Below are 24,680 nucleotides of genomic sequence, written 5' to 3'. Positions count from 1 at the left end.
ACATACACATTGTTTTTATTTATTTATATTACAGGAATAACCCTTTACATAAAGAAAGGCAAAAAACATATATTGGTTCCACAATTATAAAAGAAAAAAAAACAATTACAATCTGGTGCAAATTAGATAAAGCTGATATTGACCTGTGCAGATATCCACATAGCAATAATTAACATTCTAACATTCTTCAGATATTTTTAATAACACTTTTTTAAGGGATTCTGGTGAGATAGAAAGTAGGTCACTCTAATCACAACTGTTAGCGTCTCTCATCTGGTTAACAGGCGAGTAGTAGGTGTAGTTTTGTGCAGGATGTCTAATTTCAAAGAGTGCTTCATACCTTCCTGTTAGGTGAAGGTACTTGGAAAGTACCTTTGCCTTACACCTGCCTTGTAGAGTAGAAATGACGATATTGGCATAAAATAACACTTAGAAGAGGACCACAATGGCTAGAATAAGAAATTTGAAGGTCAGGAGAAAGCTGAGAATTGGGACAATATATTTTAGGAAGAAGTATTAGTAAACATAGAACAGGTGAGGGATGGAATATTATTAGTAGAGGTCAAATCCAAACCAATGAGATTATTCAGGCCCATGTGCCAACCTGTAATCACAGTAAGATTTACACAGTATATGTAATCAACTTGACGTAGTGATTGAGATTAATGTCTCTAGAAGGATACACTTAATAGTAATGAGGAATTGGAATGTGATAGTGAGTGATATGAGAGATGATAGTGTGTAGGCGAATACAGTTTGGGAACAGGGAGTGATGGAAGGGAAATGCATGGAAAAGAGTTAAATTCTTGTAATCAATTGGTTGAAATACCACCATAGATACAGGTTTATATTGAAACTAACTGGAAATTCAGGTCAAAAGATTATACTATGATTATGCGCAGATTTAAGAATATCATCATCAATTTACAATTTTTTTAATGTAGATACAGATTCAGATCTTTATAGGGTGGTCATGAAGTGTAACACTTCAATGTGTTAGAAAAAGGAAGATTGGTGAGAAAGATGAATGTTGAGGCTTCAACCAAGAGGAAGAGAATGGAGTACCAGAACATATTATTGAAAAGAATTCAAGAGTGAGGACAAGGGAATGGGTACAGTAAAAGAAATGGTGGGAGCATCTCAAAAAGAGGGATATCTAAACCCACAAATGGCCCTATAGGAACAGTAAATGGGAAATGGGGGTCGGGAATACATGAATTACAGAAGAGTTTATTTTTAGAGATATATGGGAGGAGTGAGATAAATGTTGATAGAATTACAAAGGGATTAATGATAAACTAATGCAAGAAAGAGATAGGGCTTATGAAAGTGGAAGAATTAGCGCAAGAATGCCAAGTTAATCAAAGAAGGGATGAAATGGGTGTTTTGTACTGAAAGGTGAAAGGGTTGACAGGAAGCAAGAAAGTGATATCCATGTATCAGAGGTACAGCAGAAATATTATTATTCAACTAAGAAAATATCCTGGAGAGGTAGAGTAGATGTCCTGGTAGAAGAATAAGTAGAGGAGCTGTATGGTAAAGATATTAGGCTGGTAAGATTGGTAATATAAGGAGAACAGGATGTTAATGAACATAGTTTAGGTCCAGCCATATTTTATTGTGACCTAGAAAAGGCATTATAGGCATAAATGTAGAGGATTAAGGTGTGGTGACAGAGCATCCACTTGGAAATACAGCAGGTTTAGCAGAAAGTAGAAGGAAAAGATTTTTGGAGCCCCATTAGGTTATGACAGAGGGATCCGACTGGACAACTCGGTGTGATCAATGTCTATTTCATACCAAAAAATTGGAAATAAATATATGTGGGGATGGTGGTCCCATGTTTTCATGAGAACCTGGGTATTGGGTCCCAGATCTCATTTTTTTTCAAATCTTAAAAGTTTTTGAAGAAGAAATGTGAATAAATGGAAATGTTAGCATTGAATAGTGGATAAGCAGTTCATCAGGCTAAAATACAGATAAAGGTAGGCTTCTTTGGTTAAAAAAATATAAACTAATTAATCATGATAATGTCAAGTTTTAATTACTTTAGAATCTAATTTGGGAAATCCGAATAAAGATGTGTGAATATTTTTGCCATTTGGCATTCCATTTCATTTAGGAGAAGCAGAAGTTAGTTTAGGGTAAAGAGTAAAATAAAAGTGAATTGAAAAATCTGTTAAGAGTGCGAATGGTAGTGTCAACTAATGCCAGCCAGTGCATGTTGCATGAGTGGTTTGAACATTTCGTGGTCCTCTGGTTCTCTGCAGGACTGCCTGTCTCCACTGAGTATGCAGGCACTGCCAGCTGCTGCGGAGTCTCTCTGCATGGTGGAGATGGGGGGCGTGGAGGGTGGGAGGGGTGGTGGTGGAGGGGGAGGGGCTCTGCACTTGAACATTGGCCTGCAGAATGGTGTGCTGCTCCGCACAGTGCTCGATCCTGTCTCTGGCGACCTTGCTGACACACGAACCCGTTATTTGGGCTCGAGACCCGTGAAGTTATTCCGCATTCGAATGCAGGGGAGTGATGCAGTAAGTGTTCATTGATGTCCAATTCCTCTTACTGCCTCAGAACCCACAAATCATGGACTGAATCCCGCATTCACTGTTAATTATGTTCTCAGCATCATAAGCACATTTACACTTATGATGAGACCCCCTCGGGAGGCTACACCCTTGCATGTGCTCATTAAATCCATCTTCTAGGTATGGGCACTAGCAGGGGTGCAAGAGCTCATAGATTTTCAGTGCTTCATCTAATTTCACATGCACAATGGCAGGAAATGAAATTCCTGCAAAAGTAGAAACAAAGGTAATGACTAATGAAGAAGCATTCTTGGTATTTTTCCCTTGCTAGATTCCAGCCAACACTCTTGTTTCAAAGTGTAATTCTAATGTAAATTGATCCCTAGCTTGCCATTAATCATTTTTTACTTGAATAACTTATTTTGGTGTAATTTTTGCAATTTAAAAAGTAGTGTTGGCAATATTGTAAATAATTCTATGGCAAAAGTTGTATGAACTCTAAGGTGAAACTAAAGGAGTGTTTACAAACTTCTTTACTCGTCTATTAATTTAGAGCATGCTGGTGGCCTAAGGGTCATTTGGTTTTTGCAAACACTTTTTCTTAATTTTTATCATGAGATATGATATTATTAGTAGTAGTAAGTACACCAAAATTTTATTGTTTAATTTTACTAAGCTTTCCATGTACTTTCGGGGGTAAAAAGTAACTTTTAATTAGCTGTATTGGTGAAATTGAATAAAGTTGCACTTTGGCACTGGAATCAACATGTTTTGGGTTCAGATGAATATCAGGAAAGCATGATTGTATTGTGAAATGACGTAGTCATAAGTATTAGATGGCAAAATGCTATAATTGATTGATACTACCACCTAATTTACTCTAATACCCAAGTTTCAATTTTCTGTTTAATAGCAATGTGTTTATTGATGGATTGCAGTATGCAAGCAAGCAATCTCTAACATTGAGGTACATATAACTGCTCTGACTGATTTTGCTCACTTTAAAGGTTTTGGCCATGTCAAGTAGGTCTTGGCTCAGCTATTACTACCAGAGTCGCTTCCACCTGACTCCACTCTCATACGAAGCCCTGGAGCATGCATCTGGGTTCTCATCTGAGCAGTGTCCAGAGGGAATAGTAGCCATTTCAACCAACACCCTGCGGATCTTGGCTTTGGAGAAACTAGGGGCAGTATTCAACCAGGTAATTAATGTCGTCTTGTGCATCCATCTGGGTGCCATGAACCAAGAGTGTTTATAAGAGGCAGCAAAAAGGAATAATCAGAATGGAGATAGTGTTATCACCTGAAAAGTTTTATATTTTTGTATGATAAATTGTTCAAATAAATTCTTGTGATGAAGAAGAAAGACTTTAAAGTACTCTGGCAATAAAATGGAGAACATTTATTAACTGAAAGCTGTAGACATTAGTTTGTGATATGCATCTCTCTTCACCATTTCGTTGAACAAGGAAAAAATTTGATCTGCTTTCATATTGACACTCTTTTGTGAGAAATGTAGGCCAGGATTTCTTCCTGAGAATGAAAGAATTCATGGGCCATTCAGAGAAACAGGAAAATGGTTCTTGGCATGTTCACAGTGTCAGATCTCCATTACTCAGGAACCCATCGTATGGTATATGAATCAGTCATATTATTTAATCTCCAATCCATGTATTGGTTAATTTTTTTATCATTCTTCAACCTTTGTATGTAATTCCTTGAATCTGGGTGCATTGAAAAAATAATCTGGGGAAAACTGGTATTTCGTTCTAATTTATGAATGGACGCTGTGTATGATAATGGTTGAGTTTGATGAAAGGCATCATGCATCAATCGACCTTTGGAAGAGCACTTCTTTTGAGTTAGTTTTCCCCAACATAATTGACACCCTTAAAGCTTTATTAAGTAAGGAGGAAAAGGCTCAACTAAGTTGGATTAAATGTCAAAAGATATTTTGGAATACTGACTTGCATTACATCACTATTATTAACCATTATATTATTTTAATGAATGTCAATATGAAAGTAGTTGAAATTATCAATGGAGACGAAAAGTCATGTACATATGATGGAGAATTTTCGAAGGCCCAATGATTTGAGTCTATAAAAAAATTGCAACATGGCAACAGTGAGGACTTACAGTTAAACTTTTGGATTGGGAAATTGAAGCTTAACCAAGTCTATAGTGTTGATGGCATTTATGACTAATTTGATAATGTTGACTAATATTAGGCATGAGATTCACTTAAGTGTCAATCAGTGGACTCGACGTTTCTCCTCGCGTTTGAGTAGTATTTGTGTGTCTAGTTTCACTGGTTCTAAATGTCACAGGCAATGAAAGTCTATCACAACATTCACGCATTCATGTGGTCTAATAAATATATCTCCTTTTGGGTCCTCTTGACATCATTATGGTCCCATTAATTGCACTGTGTGAGCAATCATTTTGCAGCTCAGCTGGAATCCTCCATTGTAGCTCTAACAGACGGACTATAGTAGGTTGCCTCTCCGTTCATTTGTTGTCCGTCCATGGTTGTTGTTAATTTCATTTAAGTAGTGAAGCAAATTAAGTGGCTGGATACATTTAAAGGTCCCTGACAAGTTAAACTTTAGTGCCAGTTGGAAAAAGATTAAAGCAGTAGATGCATAATATTAGAAGGAACAAAATTATACAGTTTTTATTACAGTACATCCTAATAACTTTTGGATTGTGATTTGAGTTTTCCAAATCTTTATTTTCACAAAGGTGTCGTTCCCAGTTGAGTACACTCCACGGAAGTTTGTTATCCACCCAGAGTCAGCTAACCTCATCATAATTGAAGCTGACCACAATGCATACTCAGAGGAGGTAAAGAAGCAGAGGAGGATTCAAATGGCAGAGGTGAGTGTATATTGGCTAACTGGTGTTTGTTGCCGTTCATCATCTATCGTGGTACTTTGCACTCCTGAAAGTTTTTACTTTATCCCCTTTGTTCCATTGATTTCTGCTTGGTGGTGAAATTAATAGCATTTACCACCCAGTTAAGGTACAGCCATTGTCTCTCTAAAGACTACTCTAACCAGGTGAAAATATACAGGTTTATTTTTTGTTTATGTTAAGTTTTTGTATCTATTAGTACAGCAGATCTTGTATTTTAATACCAAAGTATATTTTTAGGCATTTTCCATCGTAGTTTGGTGTCTAGGAGCATTATTAAGTAACTATGTATCAAACGAATTCCACTATGTGGGGGTTGTTGTTCTGCAATGTTGTTTGTTGAATGCTCTTGAGGATGGATAAGTGTATTAGCTATGTAAGAATAGTGTAGCTTTAATATGGAGTTCCATCTCCCACAGAAAAACCGTGCCTAAGTTTAATTCCATCTCCCTTGCACTCTCAAGTGATTTTCCTACACTTGCAGCTGGTGGCACAAGTCCTTCCTAAAGAAGTCTCTTGTTGTGGATGTGCAGATATATTTCCCTGTCTTGATGAAGTGCAATAACGTTTGACCCTCCAGGAAATGCAAGAGGCCGCTGGTGAGGAGGAACAGGAGCTTGCCCGGGAGATGGCCGAGGCATTCCTGAACGAGGATCTTCCCGAGGCATCTTTTGGGGCCCCCAAGGCTGGCCCAGGGCAGTGGGCCTCTGCCCTGCGACTGCTGAACCCATCTGATGGCACAACTCTGCACATTGAAAGATTTCCACAGAACGAGGCTGCATTGAGGTTTGTTTATTTCCCAGTCACTTTCACTCATACTGGAACAACCCTGCTGTATTTGACGTTCCAAATTTTATTTTCCTTCAATCACCTACCATAATGCCTGAATTGGTTAAGCAATTTGCTGTTGGTATGAGTGGATGTGGTGTCCTCTTGAGAATGCCCACCTTTTATTCTTGTTCAATCTCATCTTGATTGCTAGAATGTTGTGAGAAATATTGTACTGAATAGGGAGTGTCACTGGGGATTGGAAGTCATAAACACATTTTGGCGGTAAATCTTATTTTCAAAATTAAAGTAAATTGGTTCATTCATAGCTCACTGTTCTTGATTGGTGATTCTGAAATTTTGTCTTACAACCATCATTGAAATTTCGTGGGTATCCCTCCTAGGTGTGTTTTTATCCATCCAGGGTTTGGGCCTTTGTGATTGTCTACTGTTATATTATCGTTAAAAAGTCCGATGTAAAGGCCTAAGTGCTGTTTCTTTCGGATTGATGTTAAATAAATTAGCTTCTTTAATTGTTTGGGCTGTCATTTTTGTTTTCTAATACACATGCTCATAATGCAAAAGACCAACTCCATCTTTGCATATTCAAATTTAAATGTTTTGAGTTGCCAACTCTTTATCCCTATTAAGTATTAAACATAGAAAACCTGTACGTCTACTTTTACTGGATTGTTTTTTATTTGTATTTCTTTCTACTTCAGCATAGCCCTTTGCAAATTTGCCAATCAGCCTGAAGGGCAGCAGTTTATTGTAATAGGAGTTGCCAAGGATTACCAGCTTAACCCGAGGCAAGTTGCAGGTGGATTCCTCTACACATACAAGTGAGTCAAATAGAGATGTAGCTAATTGTATTATATGAGGGGGACAATTTCAATCATGGTGATTTAAATATTAAAAATGTCATCATCATTTCATGTGGAAGGTATGCATGCAGAATGTGAGTATGAAAGCAAGTTTTAAAGTTTGATTTCCACTCCTCAAAGTGGGTAGCTAGGGTGGGAACAGTGGCAAAGTGTATTGTGGGCCATTCTGATCTTGATCCACAGTAGTGGTTCCTCTAGCTGACCCTTGCCCATGTAGCCTTGTAGACCTAGCCTTGTGCCCATGGTGCAGCATATTTGGGTTGTAGGAGCACTCTTTACTCTCTCATTGCAAGGAAATCAGAAAAGTGAATTTTCATACACTATTAGTTATATTAGCTGGAATTTAATTGGGAAACCTCTGCTTTGTAATTGGACTGTCCTCCTTTAAGTTGAATCATTAGTTGTGCTTATGAAAATTGATTATGCAAAATAATAATAAATTGGTAACTTAGAGCAGGCAAGCTTCTAAGTAATTTTATCTTGAAAGCTCATAGAAATTTTGTTGATTATTTCAGTCCCTTCACACATAGTTAATAAATTTTGAAGTATTTTTTCTGAAATAGGGTGAAGTTTTTACCGAGTAACCTAACTCTTGGGGTTTCCTGGATTCATTTTTACTGTTTTATTTTATTTATGGTTATTCATCTGTTGGCATGTTATTAGGAATAGCTCTTGCTGTTGATCAATACAAACTTATGAATTTCACAGTTCCATTTAAATTTATGGTTAAATTTTTAAACAGTCAGAAATTCATTTGAGTATTGTATTTAAGGTATGTGATTGGGAGAAGCTACTGATCTGAACAATGAAACATTTTTTAGAAGGATGCTCAAATAAATGGGATGTGGTAGTCCAGGGGTGAGCATTGAACTACTGACTGGGAGGGCCCTGTTTCGATTCCTGGGCACACCTCTTGAGCTCCTTCAGCTTCGCCAAAGATGCTCATTGCTTGCACCATATATGACATGAAATTTGCTTCATAGATTGTATATTATAAATGGGAGAGTAATATACTGAAATGAAATTCCATGGCTTACCTTATACCTATGATTGAGACACCCTGCATTAAGATGGCACAAGTAAGCGCAATGGTTTGTGCTTTACTTAAAAAATTATTCCCTTAATATATCTTTGTTGCGGCGGTTTTATTTTGCCCTCTTTTTTATTGTCGTACCTCTATAATTGTGATTCTTGTTATGCAGAGGAAATAATTTGTTTCTTGGCCATATACTTATAGTTGTCAAGAAATTATTTGATTGTGATTTAGTGGACTTTCCAGGCTTACTCTTGATTTTTATTAATGATGAATTTGTTAAGTGATGCTAACCTCATCACTACATTCTTTTTGAGATGCACCATTTTAGTGGAACAGCCCCTAAATTTTTTCAGAGTTTTGGTTTCATTGTCCCGGAAAAAGATATGTTATTCTAATGGAAGGTCCTCTGTTAGTACCTTGTGATTAAAAATTTCCAGAGAATTTCGGACAGGTATTGTAAAGTTGCTCTGTATTTTTACTTATATACAGCAGGTCTTCATGTACAATATCACATTTGAGACCACCAATAAAAGTTTAATTTCTTGTTAATTGTTCACCTAATGTCTTTTGAAGAAATTCTAGTGTACTGTTTAACCTTACTGTAATTTTCATTTTTATTATTCTTCCATTTCAAGATCTCATTTACTTTTTGTGTTTTTTATAGTTTTTTTCCTCTTTATTTTAATTTTCAAAATGTGGATATCATAGCTATGGAGTGAGTTAAGTGGTGGTCACATAAACTCTAATTAAAAATGATTCATTTCTTGTGATGTAGGGTCAACTCGGAGTGTACAGAGATAACCCTCGTGCACAAGACTGCTGTGGAGGATGTTCCAGGTGCCCTATGCCCCTTCCAGGGCCGGCTGCTTGTCGGGGCTGGCCGAATGTTGAGGCTCTATGATATGGGCAAAAAGAAGATGTTGAGAAAGTGTGAGAATAAGGTGATTGATTACTCAATGGCAGATTATGGGTTGGCAAATCACAGCTACATTGATCCCTGTCCGTTTACATGAAATAAAGTATTTCTGTGCATGTAAAAGATGTTTAGCCTACTCAAGGAGACCCAATGAGTTCAAAATTTGATGCACTGTTAGATTTTGTATCAAATCTGACAGGAAAGTTGTGAAGCTGCATGTGCAGTCTCTGGTACCCTGTGGGGTGAAGGAAACATACAAATACTTGTATGCTTCTTAGGCCGCCCAATTTAATATACTTATGAGATGAAGAGGGGGTAGGAGATATGGAATAGAAGGCATAACTCCATGATTAGTAATGCTGGACAATCTTTAGTCATATTTCTAAAAAAGGAAAGCACACATTACATTTGTTGGTAAAATATGATAATTAGCTGCCATTAGCCCCATTAACCTGAAAGTTTGGGGCCATCTTGTGAGATGAGAGGTTACAGCCCTACTCACAAGTGCAGTGATTTGAATTTAGGCAGTCCATCTGGGTTGCCCCACAGAGCCAGGTGTAGCTCAAGAGATTTTGATCACGTGAGTACAAAATAATGAAGCTGGTTTGGGGAGAACAGGTTGGCTCCTGGGAAATAACTCATGAGAGTACCTACTCTACTATTTGAGATACTATGAAAATATTTTAACCTGATTTAAAAAAATATAAATTTACCCTTAATATCTTCAATAAATGAAAATTTGAGATGGAAAACTTTGAGAAATCAAGGAAATTTGTCAATCCTCATGTGGCAACTGGGCCAATGAGCTATTATGTTTGATGGCAACTTTCTTCAAAAGGTTACTACAATATATATATGTGTGCATGCTATTTAATATCGTTATTGTGCATATTCCCTTTCTCTTGCAAATCGTTTTATTTCCTCTGACTTAAGATCATTTCTATTAATTTATTGTAAACAATAATCCATAAATATGTAAATAAAATACTGAGTTTTTATAGGAAGTAAAATAGTTATAAAAACTGTAATGGTGTATTATATATAGTATTGTTCAGCCATTGTAATAGTGCTTTAATTAGAGAAGTATCATTATCCGGACTACATTTAATGTTTTTTACTATTTGACATACTATAATACGAGGGTCATCCGGAAAGTAGTACCCGTTCGTGCCGCATGAAGTGCTGACGACGCGAGTAGCCGCTGGACGAGGTCAGATAGCTTCAGTGGCTTGTCTGCCTTCTCTGAGCCAAGTTGCGTGACGCTAGCATTGCCTGTGTTGTTTCTGTGATTGTTTACAATGTTTAAAAAAATTGAGAACGCCGCCAGTTGTGAAGTGAGGGCAGTGATTAAATTCCTCAATGCAAGAAACGTTCGCCCATGTGATATTCATCGCCAATTAAAGGAGATGTATGGAGACAATGTAATGGACGAGTCGTCTGTTCGGCGGTGGTGTCGCAACTTCAACATGGGGAGGGGGAACACACACGACGATGAGCGTTCGGGGAGACCGTCTGTCATTACAGACCAACTGGTGAGCTCAGTTGACGAATTCGTGAGGAACGATCGGCGCGTCACAATTGATGACATCTGTGAGCATTTTCCCAGTGTTTCTCGAACAATTGTTCATGAAATTGTTAAACACCATCTGCATTATGCAAAAATTTGTGCAAGATGGGTCCCTCGCGTATCTCAATGAGCTGGCGGCGAAGGACTATGCAGCAGGAATACAGAAACTTGTCACACGTTATGACAAATGCCTTAATTTGCTTGGAGATTATGTTGAGAAGTAGTTTAAAGTATCCTCTTTCAAATAAAATTTTTTATGTTTGTTAATATTTACTTTTGTGTCTTTATTTCACGAACGGGTACTACTTTCCGGATGACCCTCGTAATTTTTGGAGAAGCAGCATACGAGGGTCATCCGGAAAGTAGTACCCGTTCGTGCCGCATGAAGTGCTGACGACGCGAGTAGCCGCTGGACGAGGTCAGATAGCTTCAGTGGCTTGTCTGCCTTCTCTGAGCCAAGTTGCGTGACGCTAGCATTGCCTGTGTTGTTTCTGTGATTGTTTACAATGTTTAAAAAAATTGAGAACGCCGCCAGTTGTGAAGTGAGGGCAGTGATTAAATTCCTCAATGCAAGAAACGTTCGCCCATGTGATATTCATCGCCAATTAAAGGAGGTGTATGGAGACAATGTAATGGACGAGTCGTCTGTTCGGCGGTGGTGTCGCAACTTCAACATGGGGAGGGGGAACACACACGACGATGAGCGTTCGGGGAGACCGTCTGTCATTACAGACCAACTGGTGAGCTCAGTTGACGAATTCGTGAGGAACGATCGGCGCGTCACAATTGATGACATCTGTGAGCATTTTCCCAATGTTTCTCGAACAATTGTTCATGAAATTGTTAAACACCATCTGCATTATGCAAAAATTTGTGCAAGATGGGTCCCTCGCGTATCTCAATGAGCTGGCGGCGAAGGACTATGCAGCAGGAATACAGAAACTTGTCACACGTTATGACAAATGCCTTAATTTGCTTGGAGATTATGTTGAGAAGTAGTTTAAAGTATCCTCTTTCAAATAAAATATTTTATGTTTGTTAATATTTACTTTTGTGTCTTTATTTCACGAACGGGTACTACTTTCCGGATGACCCTCGTATATGTAAGAGTCAAAATATTTGCCACTTTAAGAGAAACATGCTGAACTTACTTAATAACCTAAGTTAATTACTAGAGCTCAACATATTCAGGTGTTAACTTAACGGCCTGGATAAAATCTTCCAGGATGTAGCAATAGCTCAATTATGTCTTAGTTGTTTGCATATTTGATTAAAACTTTTCTTTTTCCTTACTATTTCAGCATATACCAAACCTAATTGTGAGCATACAGAGCATGGGACATCGAATCTATGTCTCTGATGTCCAAGAAAGTGTCTCATTGGTACGCTATCGGCGTCGGGAGAACCAGTTGATAGTGTTTGCTGATGACACCCACCCCAGGTGGATCACTACCACCACAGTGCTTGACTATGGCACAGTGGCAGCTGCTGACAAATTTGGGAATATAGCGATTGTGAGTGATTGCTTCAATGAATAATCAATTGAGTGGCATGCCTCGGTGTCCAATCTCAAGGCATTCATGTCAAGGGCACTTGATTGAATTGCTTCGTTTGAAAAACTTGTGAATTAAGTCAAAGGGATTGATTATTCTGGTTGGATGCCATTGATATGAATGATCAGGTTTTCTTACTAGGTTATAGGTTAATAGATAAATGCAATAAATTTGAGAATTCCACTGTGCTCATTGAAATACTTATCCCTCTAAAATTATTGTTGTCTTTACTAATGAATAAGGTGATGGATGAAACTTCAATATATGCTGTATAGAAATTAATTTTTAGAGCATAAGACAAAGCATGAACGCTTTTCAAATGCAACGCAGTTTTTATTCAATTGTATTAGGTTTTTCCTTAATTCTGTGATGTATGCCGATTGCAAAGTGGAATTGTCATGGGCGATACATTTGTAGTTGGGAGGAATTTGATGAAGCCCCTAAATAGTTAACAATGCAGGCTGACGCCTCAATGGGTGCTGAAAGGAGAGGCAGTGATAGCCATGGAGTTGCACTCATTATCTTATAAATATGTGCTCTCTTACCATCACTCTGGCTTCAGCTTACAGGTTGATTTATCTGCTTGTAGCCTTCTGTTTTCCTGCTAATCATACCCAAATCCCAAGTTCACATTATGTTGAAGCGTACAGAAGACAGTCAAGGCTAAACACACATTTATAGTTTTTTTTAAACTCTTGTGTTGTCCAGGAAATGTGCTTATAACTAAACAATTGTGTATGCCCTTAGCTTCTTGGAGAAACCATTTTCATTTAACTAGTCCCGCTTTTGGGTCTTAATGAAATTCCTTTCTATTCGTCTGGTCACTGTATCTGAGTGCATAGCATCACAGGGAATTGCTTGGCTCCTTTGTAGGTCCGCCTGCCACCTGGTTGCTCGGACGAAGTGGAAGAGGACCCGACTGGCAGCAAGGCATTGTGGGACCGAGGGCTGTTAAATGGGGCATCGCAGAAGGCAGAAGCAGTGTCGTGTTTCCACGTAGGCGAGATAGTCACCAGCCTGCAGCGTGCAACATTGATCCCTGGGGGCAGTGAGGCCCTTGTGTATGCCACGCTCTCAGGCTCAGTTGGTGTCCTTGTGCCCTTCACATCTCATGAAGACCAGGACTTCTTCCAGCACCTGGAGATGCACATGCGGTCGGAAAACCCACCTCTCTGTGGCCGGGATCACTTGTCCTTTAGGTCTTACTACTACCCAGTGAAGGTGAGACCCTAACTGATAAGCCCATTCAGACACTGCTACCTCGAGTGATCTTCAACTTAAAGAGCATACATAGGCCCTATTCATTTAGTGAACCAGTGAATGTGAAAGATTGGAAGTGCTCTAAACATTTTCATTGCTCTCTGGGATAAATGTAATTTTAAAATGCTTTGCCTCATTTTTTCATTTGTAATAGACAACACTTCCCACTGTTCTTATCTAGGTACAACCATTTCTTTCAATAGCTAGACTTCAAGAGTTCAATGAATTCCTGAATTCAAACAGATATGAATTGTCCTGAGCTGACTCATTGCCTCTTGCCTATTTACTTAGACATAATGTCCAAGATGAATATCCAGGATTCCTGTATTTCCACTTTGTTCTTGGTTTCATTTGTTTAATGGGAATTCTTTTTTTTGGCTTGGTCTTGGTAATGACTCTTATTTCACATACTTTTGTTTAACTCGAGCAATCTAATTTATTTCTGTTGATTACTAAATTTACTTAGTGTTTAATTTTTAAATACCCCATTTTCATAAGTGTCAGCACAAGGATGAAAGATTAGATTTCTCTTCATATAAACTTTTTTATTTGGAGATGTATTTCAATGAAAATTATTAATTGTATATGTAGTTATTCTAATTTCTACACTTTTTAACGATGTTATATTTTCTGAAACATTCACTCACATTTACTAAGACCTGGATTAAATTCACATGACTCACAGGTATAAATTTTCTTATTTCTTCCACCTTTGAATTTTCTCTTTTGAGTAAACAGCACAATCTTTATGTTTTTTGTTAGTGTGAGGCATGATAACATGGAACTTTCCTTATGAGTGCTGAACTGATTTTTCAGATGATAATCTACCTATAGGAGTCTGTGCTCCATCTCTGAATTCCCCCATAAGGTCATACACAAGTTTCTGAATAAATTTTACATGGGATATTGGTTTTTTATTTTTTTTTTGCAATCTTTGTTTTAAAATTAAAGGAATCACAGCGCTGGCCTTAATCCCCCCAGACAAACAACTTAAGCCACCCTCTTGACAGTATTTCTCATAAAACAGTATGTGCTTGAGTAGTGATCTGTCAAACCAACTCCCACCATAAACTCTGTATAGTTAACCCCTTATCATATTTGTCTCCCTCATCCAAGCAGCAAAACTCCATGTCAAGTGTGGCTTGGCAAATGAGTTAGTACTGGTTTTAGCCCTCTTGAGTCAAACTCAACATTTGAGTGCATAAGGTTAATTTTGTTGTGTTGAAATTGGGAGATCAATTTTTGACTCACTTCCAAATTTTCAATTATTTCAAGGAATGCGCTCTTGATAACAGTTCAGTTTTCTTCAAACTTGAAGTGATCCTCCTGTGTGATGTCACATCCTAGTCTCCTTGTGGATAATCGCACTATCATAACCTCAGTAATATGGGTATCTATGCTTATCTTAGTTATTTAAATTCAAATTGGTGGTTATCCCTTCCATTCCTCCCTGGAATATCACATTGTTAGAAAGCTCCATTAATATGGTTTTCTAGCACTGAGGTGACTTCTGAAGGTTCTGCTTCATTAACAAAATGTATGCTCTAGGGGGTTAAGAATTACATTAGTAAATATGTAGTAAGGTTCATGAGTGCTTAGGAGAAGATTGAATAGGAAGGTAAGATTAAAAAATTTAAAGAGACTGAAGGAGATCATAAAGTGAAGAAGTGTGAAATAAAAATATTTTACAGACTCAGAAATATCCAAGCGGTGTGATTTTTTTTGAGTTAACATATCTTCCTGGGAATCATGGGTGGCACAGGGATAGGAATTGACCCCTCTATCCTGATGTGTGAATTTTGTGTGCTGTTGGGCTTAGTAGTAGGCGAGCTTCACTCTCAGCTGTCAAACTGCCCTTCCAAGTAGTAACTAATGATGTTAATTACTCATGCCTCCATGACTGAAAATATGGCTATTCATCATAATAGAAAATAATCTTGATTTTATAAAGCATATTTCCTGGCTCATTAGAAGCACCCTGATTTCTCTGGTTAGAATTTATGAAAAGTACTTGAATCAGACAGAAAATGATCAACCTATTTGATTTTCAACACTAATACAAGGAAAATTAGTGTTACATTTAAAAATAAGCAGCTACACTCATGATAACATTTATTCATCGTAGAATCCTGGAATTTTGATGTTACTGGTACAAAATGCCTTAAATCTACCTTGTTTCCAGGTTCTTAAGTGTTATTTATGAATTCAGTTGTAAATTTAATACTCTATGACAATCTTCTCTAAGATCCCATGAGTTTACTATCATTTTAACTTCTTATGCAACGCCTGGTTCCTGTTATTTTTTTGATATCATTGAAATTTGAATTAAAAGCAACCATTTTCTATGGCTTCACGACACTCGTACTATTTACTAAGATGGAATTCGTATAGTCTCAGAGTTTAATGGGATAGATACAAGGTATGTATGTATTAGCAGAGGGACAACTTCCCCTTTGTCCCTATGTGTATTAAGTTCACAGCGGCGCCATATGTGAGATGAAACTAAGTGTGTTAAATTGTATAAATTTGTTTTTTTTATGAATTATTTAGAAAGTACTTTCAACAAAGTATTACCACAATGTTTTTATTACTGACTTGAAGCAATGATATTATCAAAATTTGTAAACGACACAGCTATTTTCCATGCCTGAAGTGGGAATACTTAATTGTAAGTATTTTCCTGGTGAATTAGCTTGCACTTAAATGTCGAAGTTATACTTGTATACCCCCAGTCCATAAGATGCGGGCTGATTTTAGAACACATTTTAGAGTAAAAAAAAGTGCATATTATGGGCTGGGAAATATGGTAATGTGATTTTTAAAGTAACTGAAAATCCCCTGCTGTTATGTAAAATCAAGGTACTATTGTATGCATTTAATGTAAATGGTTTATTATTCTACTCATCAGGTGCCATCGTGGTAAGTTCATTGTGTTGCTACATGAAGTGTATTCATTACGTCCTTCTTAATTGCAGAATGTCCTCGATGGAGATTTGTGTGAGCAATTCAACTCCATCGACCCTGCTAAGCAGAAAAGCATTGCTGAGGATCTTGATCGTACTCCAAGTGAAGTGTCAAAGAAACTAGAAGACATTAGAACACGATATGCGTTTTAATTCACAGAAAAGACAGTGTCAAAACATTTTAAGTGTCATTTTTTTGTGTGTGCTGAGAAGTTTCCAAGCTGTGTTAAGATTTTGAAAACGTAAGGCATTCCAAGTGTACTAGTTGTATGACTTCACAGCTAAATATATTATATTTAAAATTTGTTTGGCAAATGTTTTAATTCAGAGATAATGTTGGAACTTTCTTCAGTGGTATGAAAATATTTTATGATTAATATGTGATACACTATTTTCATCTTTGTAAAAATGTGTTTTCAGTTTCCAGATGAATTGAACTGCAGTTTAAATCCCTGGAACTTTGTAATTAAAGGTGAGATTCAGTTGCCAACATGTACAATTGTTAGTGTACTATATCTCCTTTCTCCATTGTGATCAAACTTTTCTAGGGTTATCCTTCTCTAATTGACACATCAGTGTGAATGCAAGCATATTTCAAAGAATGTTTTGTAGGAGAAATTTTTCATTAATTTTATAGATTATCATTTCATGAAGAAAATTTACACGGGAAACAAATCTGCTCAAGAGGTTATTCAATTATTGAAGAAGTATTAAGGTTCTGGCATGAGGAAGTAAACTAATTAAAGTGAACCTCAACTAATGAGAGATGTTGATCAATAAGATCATGAATAATGAATTCATTAGCTAGTGTTAGTTGCTTGGCGAGAATGGAATGAATTAATTTTCAGAATATTCATGACTTGGTGGTACACTATGTATTCTAAAACAGCTGCTTTGAACTGGGATATGGACTTCAGCCAAATCCTGGCAAAGGTTTACTACATCCGAAAAATAGCTGGAAGAATTTAGCTGTTAGTTTCTCAAGTGTATTCCTAATTGGTGATGATATGAGGTGAATGATATTCATGTGTTACCACCCCTATATGATTTATACCCATATCAATTTTCATGGTACAATTCAACAGTTATTTAATCTGTGGAGTTGAAGCAATCAATTACAAACGAGGGGTTGTTTTCATGGCTCTCAATGGTGGACAATGATATTGTTTGCTTCATATGCTAAGAAACCATTGTAAGTGGTGATTAATTTTTTTATTGCTAGGATTAACTTCCCTCCTGGAAGTCAATTATGGTCTAAGAAAGTCAATGATGATGTGTTTCTTTTACATTGCAAGTATGTATCTGTGCAAGATGGGGCCGAGTGTTATTTCTTAAAAGTGACTTGAACTAATCTTGATTGTTTATTTTAATGTTGATTTTTCCATGTGAATTTTTTTAAACTACTTTTTAATGCAACTCGGCGGAAAAGATATTCCACCCAAAAATGCCATAGGTGGTTAACTTATTATGAGCTCCTTCTCAAGTGATGGATACGATTGGATAAAAATTCCCTTTTCACTTAAGAATTGTTTGCACCCACAGTAGCGACATTAATTTCGCAATGACTACATTAATCCAATTTCATCATAATTAACAATCCGGATTGGATATCATAATATGTCAACCGTCGCCGGAATGCCTTGGAGTAGTAATCTTTAGTGAAACCGTTTCATTGGATTATTTCTATGATAGCGATAATCTCAACTGAAAGTTCAAGTGGCTAGCAGTCTGTAATCCCGGTTAGTGAGGACTTATCAGATGGTGCTGCCACCTCTTTTAAATCTGCTCTCGCTGCTTTTCGTCCGCAGTTGGGCGGCAAGGACGGAAGGGCTTGGTTGTCACACAAAAGTGAGTTGCTGTAACTTTTCCTGCGTTAGAACGTAAACTTCTTGGAACATCGTATTCTGATAATTTATTGTTTGCATATTTTGCAATGGCCGGTGTATTGTTTGTCGTCTCCTTGCCTACGGCTAATTTTGAAAAGTCAATTCGAAATACAACGAGTGAACAGAACATTAAAAGTGCATTAGACAGAGCAAAACATTCCCCGAATCATAATTCGACTTCTGTTTTGGAGTCTAGATGTCTCGAAAAGTTTTCTGAGGACCAAGAAAATCCAACAAGTGATGCGAATAGGATAGTTAATGCCTTAGGCAGCAAATCTGTGCCGAACCTATTGGAGCGTATGAAAACCGTGAACCCAGATCTATCAGTTTCTGCTTCAACGCTTCAGAATCTTGGCACTAGTTGCGTTGTCAATGTGGACGATGAAAAGAATAAAACTTTTACTTCTCCTCAACCACTGTCTAGAGCGGACTCAACTGAGGTGTTAATTGGAGAAAATGTAGCTGATGTAAATTCAGTAACTAACGGTGACCCGGAAAGGATGTCTATGGCGAATCTTAGTCGTGCGTTAGGAAGTGTTTCAACTTCATTGAAAGCTTTGCCTGAAAACATCTCCAGCCAGTCGGGAACCATTACTTCTATGGAGAAGGTAAGTACATTTTCAACTCTTTCTTTAGCCTAAATAAACTACTGTTTTAACATCAATTTGAACAAAAACATTGTATTTTCAGTTCAAAACATACATTTTTTTAGTCACTAAGGTATTCAGATTTTGGCATTTTCTGAGCTATTTATATGGTCACTCCTTTCAAAATGATAAATGGTTATTTTTAACTTAGTACTGGGCGAGCCTAGCAGACGCCTTGCTACTATGTGGGCATCGCTCGTCATTTGTCTATTGTATTGATTTCTGAAGATGACCCGCCAAATTTGTCTCGTCATAAGGTTGAAATAAGTATAAGAGTTGTCTTTTAGAGGATGCCCGGTTTTATTTTTTCAGTCCAACTGTAGTAAAAGTAAATAATTCGTAACAAGAAACGAGGACAATGAATCCCGCCAAAATTGGTTCTATTACAGGAGTAGTAAATTGTGTTCTAATATCCATTATATGCAAAACTCACGTGAGGAAATTACATTACATTAAACTCGCTGACCGCATTTGTAATGATAAGGTCAGGTGTTTTTTCAAATAAGCAACTCGCATGTATGCTGCATTTGTTGAATGCATATTGGAAAAGGTGTTAAGAAACATTACATTTAGATAAAATCCGCCATGAAGAAATGTGAAATCTGTCTCTTGCATGGCCCAATGAGTTACTATTATCCATTACTAAAAAAGAAAGAAAGACTCGTACTTTTCCACAGATTTTATTATACGGTGAAACGCGTTGTACCGTATAATAAAATCTATGGAAAAGTACGAGTCTTTCTTTCTTTTTTAGTAATGGATATTAAATACTTCCACGAAGTGAAGCCTGAAACAATAGAATATATTCGCAAAGCTAGAGTTACTATTAATTGGTGATCTACTGCCAGCTTCAAGACATACTCTCAGCTATATTTATACCTATTTATTAAAGTCTAGTGTTTTAGATTTAAAATTAAACTCAACAAACTGCTGTCACGCGTGCTTATGTATTTTAAAATGTGATTGAAGAAGTGTGCAGTTTATCAGAGATTATTTTCAAAATATTAACTACAAACAAAAAAGTCACTAAAAAATAGATATGCTTTTCAAAATGTTGGCTTGCACAACTACACGAAAATGGATGAAAACGTATCGTAAAACTCAATTACAACTAAACCTGCCGATATAGAAAATGTGTGTTCTTCTCTCTATGGTTGCTCCACGAAGTACCGTGAGTCATTGCCCACGGAGGGAAAAAGCTTGCAGCTCCCTGCATTTGTGAGCGAAAGAGTAGGGTGAGCATAGCAGAGAATAAACCAGACAATATCGAGAAGCGTCCGTGCTGCAGTTCGGAAAGTTTCCGAACCTGTTAAGTTTCAGAGCATCTTAGGTGATTAGGGAGGGAAGGAGTATTCATAGGAAGTCGATAGTCCATGTGCTCATGAAATTATCGCACGCTCACTGCAAATTCGGTGCCATAATAGTTTAATGCAGAGACCGAAATTCCGTGGAAATGCATATCGAACAGGAAGTAAAACAATCCGAGTATCTACAGGTAATTTTTATTTCCGATCGGTTTCTTACGAGGGTCTTAAAGAGTCATTTAGGTTGGGGGAGGGATACTCCCCTCCCCCTTTGATTGACTTCATAAGATCATGATTACCCTATGCTGATCCTGAAGATGCGACAGTGTAGCGTAATCGAACGGGAATAAAAAACCTAGTGAGTGGAAACTAAATTAATTTTATTTCTTGTTTACAATTATGGTCCCCATCTATCCACGAGTAATATACTACCAAGGGCTGGCATGTGTAGTTCTGAGCCCTTAGTCATGCTAAAAGATGTTTTGAAAAATGAGTAAAGTTATAAGTGAAAAATAATGAGCGTTTCGTAGCCTGTAGGTGGGCAGGATGGGTGGTCTTCATCCTTTTATCAGTGAGAGGTAATCCTCCTATACTGATAGATCAGAGACCACCGAAAATTCCAAAACAAGTCTTTTCTTCTGAAAATTTTCTGTTCTTTTGTATGCTATCGCCGGTTTCTTCATTATTTGATGAAAACAACTTTTTTAACAAGGCATATCTAACGCATTTTTCAATCATTATATTAACTATTAGTAATATCATTATTGCGCCACTCATATTAATGAAAAGCTAACAGAGTTATAAATAGACATACTTATTATAATAATAGCTTTTCATGGAATATCTTTCTTAATAAACTCTGTGTTTAGTATTCCCTCAGAACATTAATTATGCAATAGTGAGCTATCACAATGGTTTTCAATTTATTTATGTCGAGCCATTTTGCCATGAAAAATGATTCATTTTTCAAATTAGCCACGCTTAAGAAGACGATGTTATGTACCGCTATGGTCAGAGCACAGGACATATTATTCCGGTGATCTTAATTTATTTCTTCAATTTGATAGAAAACGTGTGACAAAATATAATCACGATGCTGAGTACGCTACAATTGTTATAATTAAAATAACTACAATTAAAAAAATAGATACATGCTACTACACCCAAGTAAAGTGTTCCTTTAATATTAAACAATTCTCCGAAAAAATTGCAGTTAACGCTGAAAAATATAGACAGTATAAAGTTATAGGAAGTTATATCGCAGATTTCATCATTTCAACTTAATGAGCGTAAAAAAACCGTAAATATGAACGTGTTTTATTGATTGAGCAAAAACAGCACAAGGTAAATTACATTGGAAAAATAACAAAAAATGTATACGTTAATACTGGTGACATACCTTATTAAGTATTTCACTGGACATCCTGCTTCATCACAATTTCAAATTCGATCAACCATTTCATTAGATCCCTTAATATGCGAGTCATGTTACGCAAACGCGAGTTAATGTGCGAATGTCAATTGCCTTGAAGATTTTCTAGAATTCCCCTCGAACGAGTACAAGCTCGTACTTGTATAGAATGCAAAATATTTTCGACGAAGGTCAGGCGTACGCCAGTTTCACGTTTATCTTTTATCCTTCTTAACACCAAACATTTTTTTATCGTAATATTATGTGCACGGTGTTTCGAGTCGAAGAATGAATACTTCCTGAGGCGATTAAGGAAATTATTTGAATATTTATGCTCGGAAACCCTGCATTACGGGGCAACAACACGCAAACAATTCACCGAGAACATTTTGTAGTGTCAATAGAGAAGGTTCATTTTAGCGAAATGCAGCCTTTGAAATAGTCTTATAAGCCTTCCTTCATTTCAGGAAATATGAAATGTGGGTTTATTTTGTATACTGTTCAATATTTTCAAGATGCCACACTGAAATCACTTTAGCTTCGAAAAATTTGTGTTCATGGCTACATACAAAGTGCATTCAAGACAGTATTAAAACGTTAAAGGACACTTAAATATATTTTAGATATTTTTCCGTATTCATGCAGCTTTCGTCAAACGAGGAATGACGTTCTTGGGGGGAAGGTGAGAGGGAATCGGGTTTAGACGAAGAGGGTTATAAAAATATATGTATGTATAGAGATGTGATCCAGTGGCGGTGGGGAGAGAATTGTCGGTGTCGGCTATTAGTTTCTTTGGTTTAACCAGGACGATTCAAACTCCCTTTGCTGGCAAATGTGCGCCAAATTCCGAGTTCTCACTTTAATGTTACCGGCTGAATCTGGGAGTCTATTACTGCTACGGTTAAGTAGTGGCTAAAGGATTCATTTGCAGGCATCGGTATATTTATGAATTGGGTGATTGAAGAATACGGAAGATTTTGTGGAGAAGTGTGACAGCTGACACGAACCGTGGTCCTTTCGGCAATCAAAAAAGAGGGTCAATATTTTTCAAGATAGGCGGTATATTATATTTTTCGAAGCGTAAGCGACCTTTGAGATTAGTTTGGAAGAAGAAACTGTTCAGCGGCAAGGGCGTCAGCATTAACACCTTGGGCGGTTGCTGCTTGTGGGATTCTGATGAGGGGGTGAACTGATGGGGGGCGAAGTGGGGTCTTGTGGATTTTAATATGTCGTTCAACTTTGCAGGATGCTTGCGAGTAAAGCAGGGGCACGTTGGAAGGAGGAAGGATGTGGATTCATTATTTTTTATTATGAGGTAAAGTTCCTGTGCAATCTGACGGATTTTGCAAGCGCTGGGGAAGTAGGCGGTGATAACGTTCAAGACAATCGGGGCGAAATGTTTTGGTACAAGGAATGCGTATGGCAATGTGGGAGTTGGATATTGCTGTCAAGGAATCCTTCAGGGCATCCGCGTTTGCTAAGGAGGTGGCGGAGGCTATTGCTGAAGGGAGGGGGCCTCATGACACATGCGGTGGCCGCGAACGTAGAGGGATATTTGTATGGAACATCTAGCGTGGGTCGGGTGACAACTGCGGAAGTGGAAGTCTTGTCCGTGGATTGCCAGTTTATTGCGGACGGAAGTGGTAAATATATTACTTTAAAAGTGGATGCCGATGTCTAAGTTCGTTGCAGAAGAGTCCGAGATGGAAGATTTGAAATATAGCGAGAAAGAAGAATTGAGATTTGCAATAAAAGTGGATAGATTTTCATTTCTGTGGGAGAAAGATATGTGTATAAATATATGTGTGCGTTAATCAAATTGGCTCATAAGTTGTTTGAGATATTGATTTTAGAATAAAAGTATTTTCGAAGTTGTCATTGGGAGGTTGGCATAAGAAGGGGTCATGGGGGGTACCCATGGTGCTGCCTACACGTATTACCTGAAGGAAAATTTCGTCATTGTAGTGAAGATGTTTTTTGCTAATACTAAGTCCATCAGGCTGATGAGAAGGTCGCTAGAGGGTATGGGGTAAGCGAAGTAAAAGCGGAGAAATTCCAGACCTTCTCTTTGGGGGATGGAGATGACATCGACGGAGGCCTACGGTGGGGTTACGAGGCTGAAGAAGCGACAAAACACTTTGGAGGAGGGTGGGGACCTGACTGTGGGTTGTAGGCAATGGTCATTTGGTGTGGAGATGCGTTCGTAGACGCAGGAAATAATAGTGCGTCCGGGGCCGCTAGGCTTACAGTTGATCTGATGCGGATGTTTCTCTACGGGGACAATTGTTTCCTTCCGAACGCCTATGGTATCAGGAATACCGAATTAGAGAATATCAACTTGATTAAATACTTTGGCGTTACCCTCATGCACTAATTCTCCTGGGTTAAAGATATACGGGGAATACAATACTTGTATGTGGGCAAGCTGACAAAAAATTAGGATTAATTGGAAGAGTACAGGGTAAATGTGACGAAAAGGTCAAAGAGTAATGTTATTTCCGCTGTTTAGGCCTTCTTTAGAATATGCCACTGGTACATGGAGTCTTCATGAAGTTTGATTGATTGCCAAATCAGATCGCATGCAGCATAGAGGAGCTAGATTAGTAAATCGCTATTGTGGTGAGCTGAATAGGGTATCAAAATTATTAGAGTAGCTAGATTGGAAATAAATCACGGAGCGAAGGTTAATTTGTAGATTAAAGCTTTTGCATAAATTGGAAGGATGGCTCTAAAAGTGATGATGTTGAAAATGTACAATTAGCCACATCGTGCTACGGTCGGAGGGATCATGTTAATGAATATTTGAGAGATTGCAGAAGAGATACATTTCATTTTTCCCACGAACGATAAGGGGTCAGAATGACGTTGTCCGACCGCGCTAGGAGGGAAAAGTATTTTGTGTCAAAATTAGTCTGGTATGTGATCACCCCCTGCCACACATCCTAGCGGTGGCTTGCAGGGTACCATGTAACAATAAAATAATTGCATTCGGGAGCATATATAAGTGGGGCGGGAGTCGTAGGGTTAGGAGGGGAGAGGACGGC

General features: G+C 37.6%; 2 protein-coding genes across 2 annotated transcripts in view; both read left to right on the top strand.

Annotated features, from left to right (window-relative positions):
* Positions 1-16,694, top strand: part of Sf3b3 (splicing factor 3b subunit 3) — a 34,076-nt gene extending 17,382 nt beyond the window's left edge. Inside the window, exons 13-21 of the mRNA XM_071595149.1 lie at positions 2,271-2,531; positions 3,533-3,727; positions 5,271-5,405; positions 6,022-6,227; positions 6,932-7,051; positions 8,905-9,070; positions 11,914-12,126; positions 13,039-13,386; positions 16,401-16,694. Of these exons, the coding sequence (XP_071451250.1) occupies positions 2,271-2,531; positions 3,533-3,727; positions 5,271-5,405; positions 6,022-6,227; positions 6,932-7,051; positions 8,905-9,070; positions 11,914-12,126; positions 13,039-13,386; positions 16,401-16,541 (1,785 nt within the window). The 3' untranslated portion in view covers positions 16,542-16,694. The remainder of the gene's footprint in view (positions 1-2,270; positions 2,532-3,532; positions 3,728-5,270; positions 5,406-6,021; positions 6,228-6,931; positions 7,052-8,904; positions 9,071-11,913; positions 12,127-13,038; positions 13,387-16,400) is intronic.
* A 1,516-nt stretch (positions 16,695-18,210) lies between these two features.
* LOC139696817 (uncharacterized) overlaps positions 18,211-24,680 on the top strand; it is an 81,873-nt gene continuing 75,403 nt past the window's right edge. The window contains exon 1 of the mRNA XM_071595690.1: positions 18,211-18,882. Within this exon, the coding sequence (XP_071451791.1) occupies positions 18,322-18,882 (561 nt within the window). The 5' untranslated portion in view covers positions 18,211-18,321. The remainder of the gene's footprint in view (positions 18,883-24,680) is intronic.

Source organism: Hetaerina americana, unplaced genomic scaffold (assembly GCF_022747635.1).
Source record: "Hetaerina americana unplaced genomic scaffold, ioHetAmer1.1.p SCAF_7, whole genome shotgun sequence".
Taxonomy (NCBI): Eukaryota; Metazoa; Arthropoda; class Insecta; order Odonata; family Calopterygidae; genus Hetaerina; species Hetaerina americana.
Note: the sequence above shows the minus strand (reverse complement) of the source record. Positions and strands in the feature narration are given on the sequence as shown.